The 18,933-nt window shown below is 37.7% G+C and overlaps 1 protein-coding gene across 1 annotated transcript; it reads left to right on the top strand.

Annotated features, from left to right (window-relative positions):
- The first annotated feature begins 13,591 nt into the window (after positions 1–13,591).
- LOC110609059 (serine/threonine-protein phosphatase 7 long form homolog) lies at positions 13,592–18,929 on the top strand. The gene is made up of 6 exons (XM_021748376.2): positions 13,592–13,810; positions 16,050–16,596; positions 16,744–17,486; positions 17,590–17,677; positions 17,770–18,171; positions 18,264–18,929. The coding sequence occupies exons 2-6, from the start codon at positions 16,063–16,065 to the stop codon at positions 18,717–18,719; spliced, it is 2,223 nt and encodes a 740-aa protein (XP_021604068.1). The 5' UTR covers positions 13,592–13,810; positions 16,050–16,062; the 3' UTR covers positions 18,720–18,929.
- The last annotated feature ends 4 nt before the right edge of the window (positions 18,930–18,933 follow it).

An 18,933-nucleotide genomic window follows, 5' to 3' on the forward strand; every position in this document is an offset into this window, starting at 1 on the left:
TCCGATTTTCACGTACCCTACCCGTTTACATATGTAGGTTAGACCATCCCTTAAATTATCAAAACGACGTCGTTTTATATGTCGAATTGAAATTACTTCATTTAAAATTTTAAATAAAATAAAATTTAATAAAAAATTAAATTAAAATTTTAAAAATAAAATAGTCGCTGATTGATCGCTATTTTAAAAATTAAAATTAGGCATTAGGGTTAGGGATTATGAATTAGAGATCAAGGATTCAGGATTAGGAATTAGAGATTAGGGTTAATTTTATTATGAATTAGGGATTAATTAGGAATTAGGATTAGAGATTACAAATTAGGAATTAGGAATTAGGGTTAATTTTATTAGGGATTAGGGATTAATTAGATATTAGGGATTAGAGATTAGGATTAGGAATTAGGTTAGAGTAGGGATGTAAACGGATCGGGTATTTTCGGGTATCCGATCCGACCGAACCCTAATAGGACGGATTTGAGTAGTTATAATCGGGTTTGGGACGACTTCGGGTTTTAAAAATAATACCCGTTGCAGGTTTGGATCAGATTCGGATTTTATGTACAGGGTACCCACTATCCGAATTTGTTTATATAAATAATTAATCTAATATAAAAAATATATTTTATAATAATATTTATAATTTTTTTTATATATTTTTATTTAAAAATTTAAATTTAAATATTCTTTAGAAATATTATATTTTTTATATGAAAATTATTAATGAAAAATATTTTTTATATAAATTATTAATTAAAATATATAAGATTAAACGGGTTTGGGTTTTATTCGGATAATAATAATCGGGTTTGGAACGGATTCGGATAATTTAAATTAATTTTTAATCGGGTTCGGAACGGGTTTGGATATTACTAATATAAATAGGGTTCGGGTTCGGGTAGTTTAATTTTCACGGGTACCCTACCCGTTTACATCCCTAGATTAGAGCATTCCTTAAATTGTCAAAACGACGTCGTTTTATATACCGAATTGAAATTATTTAATTTAAAATTTTAAATAAAATAAAATTTAATTAAAAATTAAATTAAAATTTTAAAAATAAAATGGTCGCTGATTGGTCGCTGATTGGTCGCTATTTAGCGACTAATTATTTTAGTCGCTAAATATGGTCTCTAAATATTCCCGCCCAAAAAGTTGTCGCAATTTCGTCGCAAATATGGTCGCTAATAACTCGCGCCATTAATTCCCGCTAAATTAGCGACCATTTTATATTTGGTCGCTAAATAGCGACCAATTAACGACCAAAAATTGGTCGTTAATCTTTTTGTTAAATAAAAATATTATTTCATTCATTCAGTCGCAGAATGGTCGCTGATTGGTAGCTATATAGCGACCAAAAAATTTGGTCGCTAATTTTGGTCGCAATTTTACAATTTTTTTGTAGTGAACTCAGGGTAGTGGCAGAGGTAGAGGAAGAGGGGCAGCCTCTTCTTCTGGTTCCTGAGGTGAAGGTCCGTCAGCTCCAGCCAGGATCTTCACCATGACGCAGCAGGAGGCTAACACATCCAACACCGTGGTGTCAGGTAATCTCACTATTGGGTGTTCTGATGTGTATGCATTAATGGACCCGGGTGCATCTCATTCTTTTATTGCTCCGAGAGCCATTGAGAGGTTGGGTCTGATAGTCTCTGGGTTAGAGTGTCCCCTATGGGTCAGTGGACACAAGTGTGACCCGTCAGTGGCAAAGTCAGTCTGCCAGTTCAGTCCAGTTTTTGTTGAGGGAAGATGCCTCTCCGCCAACCTTGTGGTTCTAGATTTGACAGACTTTGACGTCATTCTAGGGATGGATTGGCTATCTAACCATAGTGCTACCTTGGACTGCAGAGACAAGGTAGTCAGGTTCAGAGATCAGAACGGGTCAGAGGTCGTCTTCAGAGGAGACAAGAGGGGTACACCTAGAGGTCTAATATCAGCTCTTCAGGCTCGTAGGTTGCTTAGGAAGGGATGTCAGGGGTATTTGGCTCATGTGAGAGAGCTAGATAGTCAGGTCAGGGAGCCAGCCTCGGTGCCAGTTGTCAGAGAATTTCAGGATGTCTTCCCAGACGAGGTGCTAGGTTTACCACCTGCTAGGGAGATAGAGTTCGAGATAGAATTGATGCCTGAAACCCGACCGATCTCTATTCCTCCCTACAGGATGGCTCCAGCTGAGTTGAAGGAATTGAAGGAACAGTTGCAAGAGCTGGTAGAAAAGGGTTTCATCCGACAGAGTACCTCGCCTTGGGGTGCTCCAGTTTTGTTTGTGAGAAAGAAGGATGGATCCCTCAGACTTTGTATCGACTACAGGCAGTTGAACAAAGTCACTACCAAGAACAGGTACCCTTTGCCAAGGATCGATGATCTATTCGACCAGCTAGCAGGAGCGGGTTGTTTCTCTAAAATAGATCTGAGGTCCGGGTATCATCAGCTGAGGATCAGAGAGGAAGATGTGCCAAAGACGGCTTTCAGGACCAGATATGGGCATTTTGAATTCCTTGTAATGCCGTTCGGGTTAACCAACGCCCCTGCTGCATTCATGGATCTCATGAACCGAGTGTTTAGCCAGTACCTGGATCACTTCGTTATTGTATTCATAGATGATATCTTGGTGTATTCCAGGAATGCAGAGGAGCATGCCCATCATCTGAGGTTGGTTCTACAGACCTTGAGGGAACACGGCTTGTATGCCAAGTTCTCCAAGTGTGAGTTCTGGCTGAGGAGCATCTCATTCTTGGGGCATGTGGTGTCAGAAAATGGGATAGAGGTGGACCCCAAGAAGATAGAAGCTGTGGCTAACTGGCCTAGACCCACTTCGGTGACAGAGATTAGAAGTTTCTTGGGTTTGGCAGGTTACTACAGGAGGTTCGTTCAGGACTTCTCAAAAATTGCAGCTCCTCTGACCAGACTAACCAGGAAGAATCAGAAGTTCGTGTGGACTGACCAGTGCGAAGAAAGTTTTGAAGAGCTTAAGAAGAGGTTAACGTCAGCACCAGTGTTAGCTTTGCCAGCTAGCAATGAAGATTTCACAGTTTTCTGTGATGCGTCCCGTGTGGGACTGGGTTGTGTGTTAATGCAGAATGAAAGGGTGATTGCTTATGCTTCTAGACAGCTGAAGAAGCATGAGTTGAATTACCCCACGCATGACCTGGAAATGGCAGCAGTAATCTTTGCACTCAAGATGTGAAGGCACTACCTTTACGGGGTTAAATGTGAGATCTTCACGGATCATAAGAGCCTGCAGTACATCTTGAGTCAGAGGGATCTAAATCTGAGGCAGAGAAGGTGGGTAGAACTGCTTAGTGACTATGATTGCAAGATACAGTACCATCCGGGTAAGGCGAATGTTGTGGCCGACGCTTTAAGCCGGAAATCACTTGGCAGTTTGTCCCATATTTCAGCAGCGAGGAGGCCAGTTGTAAGGGAGTTCTTCGAGCTTATGAATGAAGGTCTACAGTTGGAGTTGTCTGGTACAGGCGCATTGATTGCTCAGATGAGAGTGGCACCCGTGTTTCTGGAGCAGGTGGCTCAGAAACAACATGAGGACCCAGAGTTAGTGAAGATTGCCAGGACTGTTCAGTCAGGCAAAGATAGTGAGTTCAGATTCGACAGCAAGCGGATCCTCCGCTATGGGAGCCGATTGTGTGTACCGAATGATGTAGGGCTGAAAGGAGACATTATGAGAGAGGCTCATAATGCAAGATACAGCGTTCACCCCGGAGCCACCAAGATGTATCAAGATCTGAAGAAGGTTTATTGGTGGCCAGCTATGAAGAGAGAAGTGGCACAGTTTGTGTCAGCCTGCGAAGTGTGTCAGAGGGTGAAGCTGGAACATCAGAAGCCGGCTGGAATGCTTAACCCGCTACCTATTTCAGAGTGGAAATGGGAGAATATAGCTATGGATTTCGTAGTGGGGTTACTAGCGACGTCCAACAGATTGGACTCCATATGGGTGATTGTGGACAGACTCACCAAATCTGCTCACTTCATCCCTGTCAGGAGTGGCTATTCTGTGGACAAGTTGGCGCAGGTGTATGTTGATGAGATCGTCAGGCTGCATGGGGTTCCTGTTTCCATAGTGTCCGATAGGGGGCCCCAGTTCACCTCCAGGTTTTGGCGGAGTCTGCAGAATGCCATGGGTACCAGGTTGGATTTCAGTACTGCCTTCCACCCCCAGACTGACGGACAGTCAGAAAGGACCATCCAGACTATCGAGGATATGCTTAGAATGTGTGTGCTAGATTTTGGCGGTTCTTGGAGGCAGCATCTACCCTTGGTGGAGTTTGCCTACAATAACAGCTATCATGCTAGCATAGGGATGGCTCCTTATGAAGCTTTGTATGGAAGGAAGTGCAGGTCACCTGTTTGCTGGGAGGAAGTTGGAGAGAAGGCCTTGGCGGGGCCTGAGCTAGTAGAGATCACCAGCAAGGTGGTACCCATAATCAGAGAAAGGATCAAGACTGCTGCAAGCAGACAGAAGAGTTATGCAGACATCCGCAGACGGCAAGTAGAGTTTCAGGAGGGGGATCTGGTGTTGCTCAAGGTGTCTCCAATGAAAGGAGTGGTTCGCTTTGGGAAGAAAGGTAAACTAGCCCCACAATACATCGGACCCTTTGAAATCTTGCAAAAGATTGGGAATGTGTCGTACAAGCTGGATTTACCTGCTTCAATGGAAAGAATCCATCCGGTTTTCCATGTTTCCATGTTGAGGAAGTTCGTGTCAGATCCGGGCAAGGTTCTTAGTGAGCCTGATGCGGAGATCCAAGAAGATCTCACTTATATTGAGCAGCCAGTACGGATCATAGACACCCAGATCAGGAAGCTGAGAAACAAGGAAATCTCGATGGTGAAAGTCCTGTGGAACCACCACAATATGGAAGAATGCACCTGGGAGACACGGGAGTCCATGCTCCAGCAATACCCTTATCTTTTCTGAGGTTAGTTCCTTATGAGTTTTATGTGCTTTGTATGTATGATATGTGTATGCCATGCTATGTGCTAGTTGAGGAACATTCGGGGACGAATGTTCTTAAGGGGGGGAGAATGTAATTGTAACAGCCCGGAAACCGAACTGCTACCGGCACTAGGATCCAGATCGACTTAAGGTCGTCGGGACCCGTAGTAAGCCTGCTGTACTGTCTGTGTACCTGTGAAATCCCATACATGATCGTACATTTTCAGTAAAAACATTAAACCTTTTCTTTCCTCCAGGACTTAACCTGTGCATGCACTATTTTTGTTCTATCAACTCATAATGTTAAGCCTGGTTTTCTCATATACATCAACAATAAAAGAAACATAAAGACATAAACTGACCATGTATATACAACTGGGGATTTCTCTAACTGATCAAGCACAAGTCTATACATCTTATTACACAACCACAATCTCTTTATATATACATGTCCACACTAGCTATTACATAACTCTTCTTCCTCCGTACCCTGCTGGACTCCCTCTGGACTATGAACCTGCAAGACTGGGGTTAGGGGAGAGGGATGAGCTATACAAGCCCAATGAGCAGAACTATAAACCATAATCTGAAAAACATGATCTCATGGAATGCATTACAGCACATCATCTCAGGGATAGACATGACCACCAAAAATCCCAATGAAAGGATGCCTGGCCTAGCCAGGTCTTACAACCTCAGTCTGCCTGGCCCGGCCAGGTCTTACAAACTCTGCCTGCCTGGCCCAGCCAGGTCTTACTATCTCTGCTGCCTGGCCTAGCCAGGTCTTACCTACAGATGGCTGCCTGGCCCGACCAGGTCTTATAACAGAGCTTGGGCTATTGGAGTCGCCTTGGTCTATCCACAGCCTCATACTCATCGTATTATGCAATGCGTCACATTCGTGCAACTAATGCAAACATCCTACGATAATCATTATGATGCATGAAATATGCTCAAAGCAGTTTAGTTCTGAAAAGAGAAGTTCTACTCACCTCTGGCTGACTCTGTACTACCTCTGCAGGTTCTGAAGCAGTGCTCACTGCTGCTCTCTGGGGTTCCTCTGGTCCGTACCTACACAGGTGGACTCAAATGAGGGACCAACCTAACTCAAGAACATCTCTAAGAAACTCCCCAAAAGCCCTCTAAAAGATCCTAAAACAATCACATAAAACATGCAAAAGAAGGCTGGGCAGGGCACTTTCGGCGGCAGGTTCGGCGGCCGAAACCCCTCTCCAGAGACGAAACTCATGCATGTTCGGCGGCACCTTCGGCGGCCGAAGGTCTCGTCCAGAGACGAAACTCACACACTTTCGGCGATCGAACTCCCTCTTTCGGCAGCCGAAAGTCCCTTTCTAAATCGAAAGCCTAGCCTTCGGGGGCAGACTTTGGCAGCCGAAACTGCCTCCATAAGGGGTTCGGCGGCCGAACCTGGCTTTTGCCCGTTAGGCAGAAACCTGCTCTATTTCATGCAAACTTTCCCCCAAACTTACCCAACATGCATATCAACTACTCCCAACTAGCACATACCATAAAACATGCATAAAAGGGCCTAAAACTAACTTATCACCCCAAGAAACATATCAAACAACACTTAAACATGCTTGAACACAAAATCATGCAAAACCTCAACCAAAACCCTATTCATGCATACTAACCATACAACTCCCCTAAAACCTTTAAAAATCATGAAAGGAAGTTCTGAATCTTTACTTACCTCTTCAAAACAAGAGATCAAATGATCCCAACGTGGAGATATGGAGAAATCCTCTCTCAACCTCTCCAAACTTCAAAACTTTGTTCTTTTGCTCAAAACTCCAAAACCTTCACAAATACATCAAAACTCTTCAAAACCTTCACAGATTTAAGCACAATCATGAAAGTCAACTAGGGAGGGTGTTGGACTCACCTCTGGCTGAAGATGGAAGAAAAATGCCTCCTTCCACCGACTTGGCGCCCTTTTATAGGTGGCTGGCCAAACCACCTTTGGCGGCGAAACGTGAATCCGAAACCATGCAAGGTTCGGCGGCCGAAAGTCACCTTCGGCGGCCGAACTTGTCATTTTCTCTCTTAGCTCTTTTCTTTCACAAACTCATTTTCCTTTATACTTAAAACCTTAAAACAAGTTAAAATACATTAGAAAACATATGTATGACCCTTCTACAAAAGTCTGACACCCGTGATTCCACCGGACTACAGAACTTCCGATGCCGGACTCGAGCCGGGTATTACAGTAATACCCGGCTAGACTCCGGTATCGAAATTCCTACCGTCCGGTGGAATCTCGAATGTCGAAGACCTCTAGAAGGGTAAAATCATGTTTTCATAAAATGTTTTAATGTGTTTCATGGTTTTAAGCAAGATGGAAATGAGTTTTTGCATGAAAACAACCTTGGAGGAAAACCCAGGTTCGGCCGCCGAACCTCAAGTTCGGCCGCCGAACATGCAGGCATTTCGGGTGTGCCTTAGGCCCCCGAAGGCATAAGTGAGGGAAGTCCAGGTTCGGCCGCCGAACCCCAGGTTCGGCCGCCGAAACTCAAGTTCGGCCGCCGAACATGGCATGCATGCGGAGGCACGTTCGGCTCCCGAATGTGGCCTGGCCAGCCACTATAAAGGGGCCCCTTAGCCGAAATGGGCGAGCTTTTCTCCCCATTTTCGGCCAAGGTGAGCTCTCCACCGTCCCTCACCAATCTTTGAGTTCTTCCTTCAGATCTTTCAAGATTTTCATGAGTTTTCGCTTTATTTTGAAGTTTTTGAGCATTTGAGCAAGTTTTGGAGCTTTGAGGTTCAAGGAAACTCAACCCCTCCCACCTCTGAGTTTAGGTCGTCTCTCTCTCGATCTTCACGAGGTAAGAGCCGATCTTAAGCTCATTGCATGTTTTAAGTAAGTTTTATGAAGATCTATGGGGTAAAATGCATGTTTAGCTTATGGTTAGGTTTATGAGTTTATGTTACGTTTTTGAACAATGTGGATGTTGATGTGTTGTAGATGGGGTTTTAGATAGTTTGAAGCCCCTAGGAGCTTGTATGCTTGTGTATGTGTGTGTAGAATAGGTTTATGCATGTTTGGATGGAATGGGAGGCAAATGTGCATGAGGAACCAAGTTTCTACCCTTCTGGCAGAAACCAGGTTCGGCAGCCGAAGGACTTTCGGCCGCCGAACCTGCCTGGGAGGCAAGCCCCAAGCCTGCCCCCGAAAGGAGACTTTCATCTCTGTCTAGGAGTTTCGGCCGCCGAAAGTGCCGCCGAACATGCATGAGTTTCGCCTCTGTCTGGGAGTTTCGGCCGCCGAAGGTGCCGCCGAACCTGCCTGACTTTCGGCTCTGGAGGGACTTTCGGCCGCCGAACCTGCCGCCGAAAGTGCCCTGTCCAGCCCTCTTTTGCATGTTTTCTATGATTGTTTCATGATGTTCTAGGGGGTTTTTGGGGAGTAGTTTAGAGTTATGTTCATGTATGTTTGGTCCCTCATTTGAGTCCACCTGTGTAGGTTCGGACCCGAGGAACCGAGGACCCCAGCAGTGAGTCAGCTGCTCCAGTGTCTGGTCAGAGCTATCCAGAGGTGAGTGGAATAAAAGTAAATAATGGACATTGTAGCATGATTCACGCATCATTGATACCATGAGATATACTAGGTTGTTGCATTAGAATTCACGAATATGTTGCATTGCATATTTTATTGTTGATGTGGATGAACGTTGAATGATCCATAGCCCTTGACCTATGATGTGATGATATGGTATGTATGGTACGGAATGTAAGACCAGTGGGACCTATTCTACGTTCGCTGGCACTATGTAAGAGAAAGACCATGACCCATTCTACGTTCTGGCACATTGGAATGTTATGTTATGCTATGTAAGAGAAAGACCAGGACCCATTCTACGTTCTGGCACTATGGGATTATGTAGAGGGCTACCGGTGACAAGTTCATCCTTGATGTGATATGTTTGTAATGTGATGCATTCCATGAGAGCATGAAATGTTAATATAATGTTTTTTTTTATTATTATTCTGATCACTGGGCTTTATAGCTCACCCCTCTCTCTAATCCCCAGGTTTGCAGGTACAGGGTAGACCATGAGGTCAGCAAGAGTAATGAAGTCTTGTGTATGTTATAGATAGAATGTGGACATGACGATTTGTAAAATGATGTAAAGTTGTGAATAGTTATGTAATGTAATGACATTGAGGATTAGAGTTTGTGCTTGACCCTATGTGTATGGTATCCCTTTGAATACATGATCTTAGATGTTTTATGATGTTTATGTAAACCAACTCAACACAGGTTATGTCACCCATTGGGGTATTGATGAGATCCCAAAGAGGGGTCAATGGTTATGGTTATGACTATGTATAGTGCACGCACAGGTTGAGTTTGGTGTATGGATGAAAGGAAAAGTTTTAAATTTTTATGTATTTTGTCGATCATGTATGGGATTAAACAGGTTAACAGGATGCATGTTAGGCTTGCTACGAGTCCCGGCGGCCTTAAGTCGACCTGGATCCTAGCTCCGGTAGCGGTCCGATTTTCGGGTCGTTACAACTTACTTGCCAGGAAAGTTTTCTTTGACTTATTTTTATTTTATTTCATGGACTTCCCCGTTTGATTGAATTTTTTTTTTTTCCACATTGAGGACAATGTGAGGAGTAAGTGTGGGGGGAGATGTGGTATGGAAATTGAAGTGTTTTTGTTGTGATTGATGAGATTGATCAATGATATGAACATATATCTATTGTATTCTGAAATTTTTGGGAATTCTTTTTTTTTTTTTTTTGCCATTTTTCTTTCTGTTTTTGTTGTTTGAGCTAGAGGCTTGCCCAAGCCTATAAACACTTGATCTGTTTTTATGATTCTCAGCAGTTTCTCAGCACTTGCACTTGATAAATTGTTTCTCAGATTTAATTTTTACGATTTCCAATATTAAGCATAAGTTTATTAAAAAAAATAAAAAATAAAAAATATTTTTTATACGGCCCCTTTCTTACCATGAGAAATTGATATGTCCTCTATCATAGAATTTAAGTTTTTATGTCATTTGCATGCTAGCTTAAATAGAAATAAATCATCATTGTTCATTTTGTTAGTCTTGTTTTTAAGGCTTGATTTGAAAACTCATGAAGTATGGTCCTTTTTTAAATAGTTGGGTAAAAAATACATGTTCTTTTAAAGGAGTTGCTGCCTTTTGTTGAGAATGAATTAAAGGACTTTTTCTAGACTATATATTTATGTGAAAATTAAGGGGTGTCATCAAAGAAATAAAAAAAAAAAAGAAGAAATAAATGCACTCTTATGACCCACTCCTCTAGTTGCTTAATCAATTGGTTATCAACTCGATGGTCCAAGTAGTGCAGTACTTGGTGTTCCCTTAAGGAGATTCCGTATGGACAAATCGGTGTTTGGAAGAGTATCACTCTTTTTTGGGCCATTTAAAAAACTCGGCCATACCTTTTTATTGGGTAATTATGAGTGGAGTTAGTAGCCACCTGAGCTGAATAACCTGGGGCGAGTGGCTCAGTAACCATTTGTTTCACGTTCACTTTATCGGTTTCAGGCAAGATATAGTAGGAAGTGTAAATAATAAATAATAAACCCTTAAATCTTTAAATTTTATTGATCTAGTCAAGAGTTCTAAGATTCTATTCTTTCAAAAGGGCAGTCTAATATTCTATGACATTCTCATATTTTTGTGATTGAAATTGAATTGAGGACCAACTTTATGTCTTGAGAAACACGTTTTAAATATGAAACTTGTTGAAGTGAACTTTGATGAATTAAGCTATTTCTGCTATCATCCTATTGCATGACAATTTGGTTCTTTGCTTTGGACAAATTAAATTTTAGATTGGTTGAGGATAGGGCTGTATCTCATTGTTTCATTTCAATTTTTGTGCTTGAGGACAAACAAAGGTGTAAGTGTGGGGGAATCTGATGAGTTGCGAAACTCACCATTTTTTCCTCATTTAATTCATTGATTTTACTGTAATTTTGATATAAATATTTAATTTGAATTTGAATTTAATTTTGGACAGGTTTGTGACCAAAACTTGAGAAAATGAAGAAAAAATGTTGAATTAAAGGATTTTTTATACTGGAAGACTACAACTTTGACCAAACCTGTAATCCGAGGCGATGGGGAGATAATATAGATTTTGCCACCTAAGCAAAGATAAAAACAGCTTCAAGTGGAGTCAAATTGAATCAAACTCAATAAGATGAGAATAGAGATAAGATTAGGATAGAGATAAGATAAAGATAATAGATTTTATTTTAAATTTTATCTTTTTGTGCCTATATAAAGTCTCTTAGCATTCAACCTGGAGAATCATATTCTACCTCTCACTCTCATTTTCTCTCTTGTTGCCCCCACTCTCTTCTCCATTTTGTTTCTTCTTCTTTTGCTTAGTTGTTATAATTTTATTATGGTCATGAGTAGCTAAATAATTTATTTTCAGTTGAATGTTAAATTAATTTGAGGTTTATTCAAGTTGTGAGGTTATGCACTACAACTCTCTTCATCTTATTTCTATTTTCTATTAATTTCTGAATTCGAGGAACACCACCTCCATTGTTGTTTTCTTGAGAATTCAAGAGGGCCATTGAATCTCTTGGGAAGACAACATATTGCTAATTAATCTAATTAAATCCGTAATTGTTTAATTAGATTTGATTTAAATAAAATGCGTGTTTTTATTGATCAAGTTTAGGTTCTTTTCTCTCTTAATGCAGTTGACTAATTAAATCCACACGCATGTTGGGATTGTTAGTTAACTAGAAATTAATTTAAGCGCGAAACAGATTAATTTATTCATAAAGAAGAATTGGTGGGATTCGCGTGTTTGACCACTCTAATCAAACAATAGATAATAATATGAAATATTTTAAAATATCTCAATTTGATTACTTTAAACTGAAAATTTTTTTATTATTTGTTTTTTCAATTTCAATTGTATTATTTTAATTTTTTTTAAGTTTATTTTTTTGGCTTGCCCAAGGCAAAATCATTTTCATCAAAAAACTCACTTCTTCTCACTTTTTGTATTAAACTACTTTTCTATTTCAAATTGGTCATCTAAATTAAATAGAATTAAGATCTCTGTGGGATCGATACTCACTTATGCTATCTACAAGTTCCTATCAATCAAGAAAAGGGAAGTAAATTTTAAATTAACGGATTCGGTACCCTTCAATGGGAGACTCTGATACCATATAGGTCTAATTCACCCAAAAGCTATCTAAGAGGGATGAGTGTCTATAACTCATATAAAGGGTACATTACCCCATAACCGATGTGAAATTCAATAATTTTCTCAAAAACTATTATTAAAAGACTTGATAATGCTATTATTTTTTAGTATTTTAAAGTGCAACCTACGCTTTTTTTTTTTCAATATATTTAATATGTTTAGGTTTATTTAACCTTTTAATGATAGTTTATGAATAAATTTAAATTAAAAAGTGAAATTTAATATTATTGACCCTTATTGTATAATTTTAAGGGCAAATTTAGTATTTTTTTTAAAAAAAATATTTCATGCCAATAATGAATAATATTTCAAGTGATTAAAGTGAAAATTTATCTAATATTTATTGTTTGTATACCCATTGTGTAGATTATTTATTAATTTATTTTAAATATATCTTAATAATTTTATATTTAAAATAATGATATAAATTTATTAATAATAAATTAGTTATTAGTTATATTGTATTTTTATATTAATGAAGAAGTTTAAGTAGTAATTTATATAATTTTATACATATATATAGTTAGATAATTATTATTCTATTTTGAATGAAATAAGATTTTAAAATATTTAATGTTTAAAAATACTTTCAGACAATAAATTATAAAATTTAAAATAAAAATAGAAGCTGCCACATGTTACTTTTATATAGGTGACAAGTTATTATGAAATCGTTTTTAAGATTTCGCTTTATATATATATATATATATATATATATAACAAAGTTAATGAATAAAAATATTGATTCAAGAATAAAAGAAAAAAATTATTATCATTATTTTCAATTTTTTTTCCTCAAGTGTAATGATTTTAGGTAATTATAATTTTTTTATTTTTTTACATATTATAAAATAAATTTATATATTCTTGAGAGAGAAAGAAGAGAAAATAAAATTTATATTTTTTTTAGATTGAAAGAGAAAGAAAGAAAAAGAGAGAATAAAAATAAAAGATAAATAATATAAGATATATTTATATCTGTAATGATAGGTAGAGGAGAGTTTAATGAAAAATAAATTAAAATTTTAAAAAAAATTTAAAAAAAATTTTAAAAAATTTAAAATTGAGTGATCAAATTGAAAATATATTAATTCTCTATTTAAAATCAAAAATTTTATAAAAATTTAATTCAATTAATTTTTTTATAATAATTGTTGTATTTAAAATGAAAGAAATTTAATTTTTTTAATTTAAAAATTCATTTAAAAAATTACATAATTTTATAAAAATTTATATGATTTTTTCTGGTAGAACTGGGGGTAAAAGTTGAGTCACTAGCAGTGATATTAAAATTCAAAATTAAGCTGTAATTGAAAAGAAAAGGTTTTTTTATCATTAGGCCAAAAATAAAGGTAATTTTAAATCAAATGAATTTATTATATTTTTTTAATGTTAACCCGAGTTTTGCTAGGGTATACGGCATTAGAAAAAGTGACCCGGCTCCTGAAAAGTTCTGAAATCGTCAGCCAGGTGGACGATTTCGAGGTGATTTTGTCGTCGATAATAGCCAAAGGCGCTTTCGCTTCCCAGCACCATTTCAGTAGTGGCCTCGTCTCCCCTAACTTTCCCTCTCCAGCTTCTCTTATCCTCTGGTTGTGGCTTCCAGTCTCTGGGGTATTTCCGGTAATTCTTGCCCTGAAAATCTTAATTATTTTAGTTTTCGAATTGATCTTACCTGATTTGAAGCTCGAGTTCTTTAGTTTGTGCTCTCAATATCAACATATGGTCTTCTTCTGTTTGTGTGGTTTTTAGCTTGTGTTTGCTATTTTACTGTAGTTTTGTTTTTCTTATGGCATTTAGAAAAATGTACCAAAAATAGGGTCTTATGATGAAGAGTTAGTTTGATAACTGAGCTAAGAAGAGTTAGTTTGCTAATTTTTTTTAAAAAAATTTAAAATCTATGTGTTGTTTTTTATATTACGCATAAGGATACTCATTTAAAATTATTTATTAAAAGAAAAATTGAAATGGTATTTTTATAATGCATATTTACAATATAATTTTTTTTTATGCATTTTTCGTATAAATTTTTTAGAAACATTGATATTGTTAAGACTATTAAGATTTTCAAAAGATAAATATCATATGTGTATGAAGAAGATAGTAATCAACTGTTGTTTAACTAATAAACCCAACTTGAGTCTAAATTTAAAGCTGGCTTCAACCCTGCTCATTTCTAGCTTTGCTAGTTTGTAACTAGAATAATTAATGGAATATATCTCAAAATTTAATGTAAATTTTAGCAGATGATGAGATGAAATATGGAGAAAAAGAAATTTAATTTAAGAAAGAAAATCATTTTTTGTATAAAAATAACAGTCATTTAAGGTTCTGATCATGGTATGAATACCATGGGCTTCACTTGAAAGTTGAAATTGAATATCATTGATAACTGATATAAACCAATTAACTTCTCCTTACATGTTAAAGAGAAAAATATATAGTTTGTAATTTGTATGTAAAATGACTTGTGCACAAATAAACATATTTTAGTTGTATCATATATATTAAATTTTGATTATATCACTTTTAGTGATGGACCTAAAGGGGGCAGACATGGGTCACCGCCCCCTGAAATTTTAATTTTTAAATTGAAGTATGTTGAATATGAATTTATTTTTAATAGATTGCTACTTTTCGCCTCCCTTTGATTTAAAAAAAGAATATAGAATTTTTTTATTAGTATAGCTAAATAAAAATTTAATGAGTTCAAATAATAAATTAAAATTATATTTCTAATAAAATCTAATCTAGTTAAATTAGAATTAGTTTAGTATAATTATGTTGAATTAAAACTTATTAAATATATTCTTTGGTCTCTAAGTCATGGTTTTAATTTGCGGTGGCAGCCACCTTCGCGGTTGCGGGTGACAGAAATAGGTCTGTAATGACTGTAACATAATGATAATGGCCCTGTGCTATGCAAATTTTTCAAAAAAATTTGCCAAGTTTATAAATAAAATGATATTGATTAGATTTAACTCAGAACAATGTATACAAATGCATAATAAATATAAATACATAAAATATAGATTATTTAACTTAAGTTAAACATTATATAGTTTAAAATAAAAAAAATCAACATAATCTTTATAGATCGAGTAAACTAATAGCTTAAAATACAATTTTAACTCAAACTAACACTTTAATCGATAAAAACTTTTTTAAAAAAAGGAAAGAACAACAATTAAAACCTAAAGTAGATAAAATTTAACTAACTTTTTAGAAGAAATAAGCTTGGAAATGATAGATCTAAGCTTATATGAGAAATGTGCAGAGAATGTTAAAATTTGAAAGAGAAAATTTGAAAGATAAAGGAAAGAGAAAACTTTAAAAAATATAGTTTTTGAAACTGCTGAAAAGTGTAGAAACTAATAAAAATGAGAATAGGGAGTAGAGGAGGAAGAATATAAAAGAATTTTAATTATTAGAAACGGTTGTTACATAACGGTCGGTAACGGCTGTTATGCTTGCAAATCAGAGGGCATTGTATTTACGTGACGGCCGTTATACTTGCAAATCAGGAGGCGTTGTATAACGGAATAATGGGTAACGGCCCCCTCAAACCCATCAAATAACGGCGGTTACGTTACATAATGGCCTTAATGGCCGTTATTTAAAACCATGCTCTAAGTGTAAATGTTGCTTTAGTGAATTTTAGTCTCCTAAGTGTAAATTCTACGATGGACCCTAAATGTAAATACTGCATTAATGAATACTTCAGCGTTGGAAGTGTAAATTCTGGGTTGGCTCTCCTAAATGTAAATGTTCATCCTTCATTGATCACTTCAACTCTAGTTTAGTAAAAAAAGTAATTAGATGTATTAACTATTGTTAAATTCGTGAATTTCTGTGATTTTAGGTCTATTCTCAACATGACAAGGCTGAAATATATCATCATCCACTGGGGAGGAAAGTTGATAAGGGGAACATGTGGCATTGATTATGAAGGTGGCATGACAAAACTTATAAGAGTTAGAGAAAGAGTTAATCACGGTCAATTGATGGAAAAAATATCAACTGCAATGAAGATAGGCTTGAATGAAAAAGTTTCTAAGGTCATATTCAGATATCCAGTTTCAACACAAGGTTTTCCAAATTTTGTACCGCTTGACATTGAAGATGATGATGGAGTTGAGTTTATGTTTGACATATTTGATAAGATTCTAGGCTTGCTTTCTGTTCAACTGTATGTTGATGTAGACTCTATTCCAATTGACACGGAGCAAAAAGCTAACTGCTCTGAATCTCATATTCAAGAAAATGGGCCACATACATCTCAATCGCAAGAGAATGAGCCTGCTGCTTCTCAACTGCATCCCAAAGATTACATGCAACCAGGGCCACGTGATACTAGTGTGTTGAAACTTCAGCTTGTCCACCGATCAGAGGCAGTGTGGCATGATACGGTAATGTTAATGGAACAAAATATAAAAGAAGAATATAAGATGAACTCTCACTTCTTGAATTTTGCAGCATATGATATTATTATAATTCCTTGACTTAGGTGTACATGTTGTTATAGTGCCTTAATTGAGTATTTTATGTTCATGTAGCTTGAGAAACAAGTCTTGCATTGTCGTCGAGCTGGCACAATTGCTCACCCCCGAGACATTGATGAACGGATAGTGCCATACTTGCAACAAGCAGGATTTTATGGAGTGGCACGGGTGGGATTTATTCAATTGGATTGGCATTTGATTACATCACTTGTTGAGAGATGGAGACCGGAGACACATACTTTTCATCTTCCAGAAGGTGAATGCACCATCACGCTTCAGGATGTGGGCATCTTGACTGGATTACCCATAGATGGACAGGCTGTTACAGGTAGTGTCACGCATGATTGGTACCAGGTGTGTATGAGATTGCTTGGGGTTGCTCCTCCTGAGGATGCTATTTATGGATCTCGGCTGCAACTTAGTTGGCTTGGGGAGACTTTTGAGGAGTTACCAGCAGGTGCTGATGATTTTACAATACAATGCTATGCTCGAGCCTACATGTTGCGTCTCATTGGAGGGGTTATATTCCCAGACAAGTCCTCTTCTCGTGTTCATTTGATGTTTCTACCTCTGTTAGAGGACTTTCATAGAGCAGGTCAATACAGTTGGGGTGCTGCTTGTTTGGCATGGTTGTACAGAGAGCTTTGTCGTGGCACTAATCCTGCAGCAAAGGAAATTGGTGGTCCCCTGTTCTTAGTGCAATTGTGGGCACTGGAAAGACTCCCTCATATTGCATCAACTTCAAGGGATAATGTGCCTCAGGATCCACACTTGCCCCCTGGTCCTCTTGGATGCCAGTAAGTAAATATGCTTAGCTTGGCTATCATATAATGCATAATCTAAAACCTTATTGTCACAAATAGCAATCCTAATTCCTTGGTTTTTTCATCATTGTGTTAGGTGGAGAAAAGCAAAGATTGTTAATGAAGTATCCACACAAGTTCTTAAGCAATATCGATATGCACTAGATCGACAAGGTTCTGATCAGGTACATCATTAGCTACATGTATACATATGTATTTCACATATCCCCTCCCACTACTGAAATTTACTATAATTGTTGCACCTTATTCTATGTAGATGACATGGGAGCCATACGTTCCTGGGGTTGTTGCGAAGTTGCCATCTTATTGTACAAGTGCAAATACAATCTGGGGTGCTGTGGTGCCTCTAATTTGTTTTCATATTGTTGAATGGCATCAGCCAGACCGAGTAATGCGCCAATTTGGACTACAACAGGCTATTCCAGTACCAGCACATCAGGATGATACACTGCATACAATTGATCTGCGAGGCAACCAGGATGTTGACTGGGCAACCCAGCACGCCTCTTATATCAGTTTGTGGGATGATCGTCATAATCGGGTAATACGTGGTGTGCTGACCCAGGGTAGATTGGATTACCATGCTGAGTATATGGAATGGTATCGGAAGATGACTAGAAGATGGATTAGTCCAATGGGTGCAGCAATTGGAATGGTGGTATGAATCCTAATTAGTTACCTAAATAAATTTAATCCATCTAGCTCTTAATGATTACACTACATTATAATCTCAACTTTTTTCAAATATAGGCTGATGGGATTGAACATATATATCTCAATAGCGGTATAAATGCTACACTAGATAATATGGCGGATATCCACCAAACTTCATTGAGTATATTACATGCACTGGATGAAGAACGACGTACTATAAGAGTGTCCCAGAGAGCACCAGAACCAGTGCAGATAACAGGGCTTGAGCAAGAGGACATACCAGCAAGTCGGAGGAGGCGACGCACCATGGCTGACAGACGCCAACCCGTGGAGATTGATCTATCTCAGCCATGTATACCAGTTGCACGACCATCAATGTTGCGGATGGTAGCATCGGCTGCTCCGACATCACATGCAGCTAGGGGGCGTAGACGTGGGCATTTAGCTGCAACAGCAGCTCAAGTGAATGATCTCAATTCACATGTTGTTGACACAACAGATGCACCTATTTTGGATGATGCACCTACAGTTGCTGTAGAAGAGGCATCATAAGTTAAAAAGCTGCAAGCTACCAATGCCACGAGAAGGTTATCTCTGGAACTTGATTATTCGTATTTTGTATCATAACTAGGTTGTATCTATGTTCATGTTTACATATCTTTTGTCATTCATGATTATTGTTGTAGTTTGTTATGCGTATTACTTTTAAAGGCTGATGACTATATCTTTATTTGGTTCAGTATGAGAAATGTACTTTTTACATGTC

The sequence above is a fragment of the Manihot esculenta genome, chromosome 2, assembly GCF_001659605.2.
Source record: "Manihot esculenta cultivar AM560-2 chromosome 2, M.esculenta_v8, whole genome shotgun sequence".
Classification (NCBI taxonomy): Eukaryota; Viridiplantae; Streptophyta; class Magnoliopsida; order Malpighiales; family Euphorbiaceae; genus Manihot; species Manihot esculenta.

Coding starts and splice junctions, on each gene's coding strand:
- LOC110609059 (XM_021748376.2), top strand. CDS start 16,063: ATGACAAGGCTGAAATATATCATCATCCACTGGGGAGGAAAGTTGATA. Junction 17,678..17,769: donor ATCGACAAGGTTCTGATCAG/GTACATCATTAG, acceptor TATTCTATGTAG/ATGACATGGGAGCCATACGT. Junction 18,172..18,263: donor GTGCAGCAATTGGAATGGTG/GTATGAATCCTA, acceptor TTTCAAATATAG/GCTGATGGGATTGAACATAT.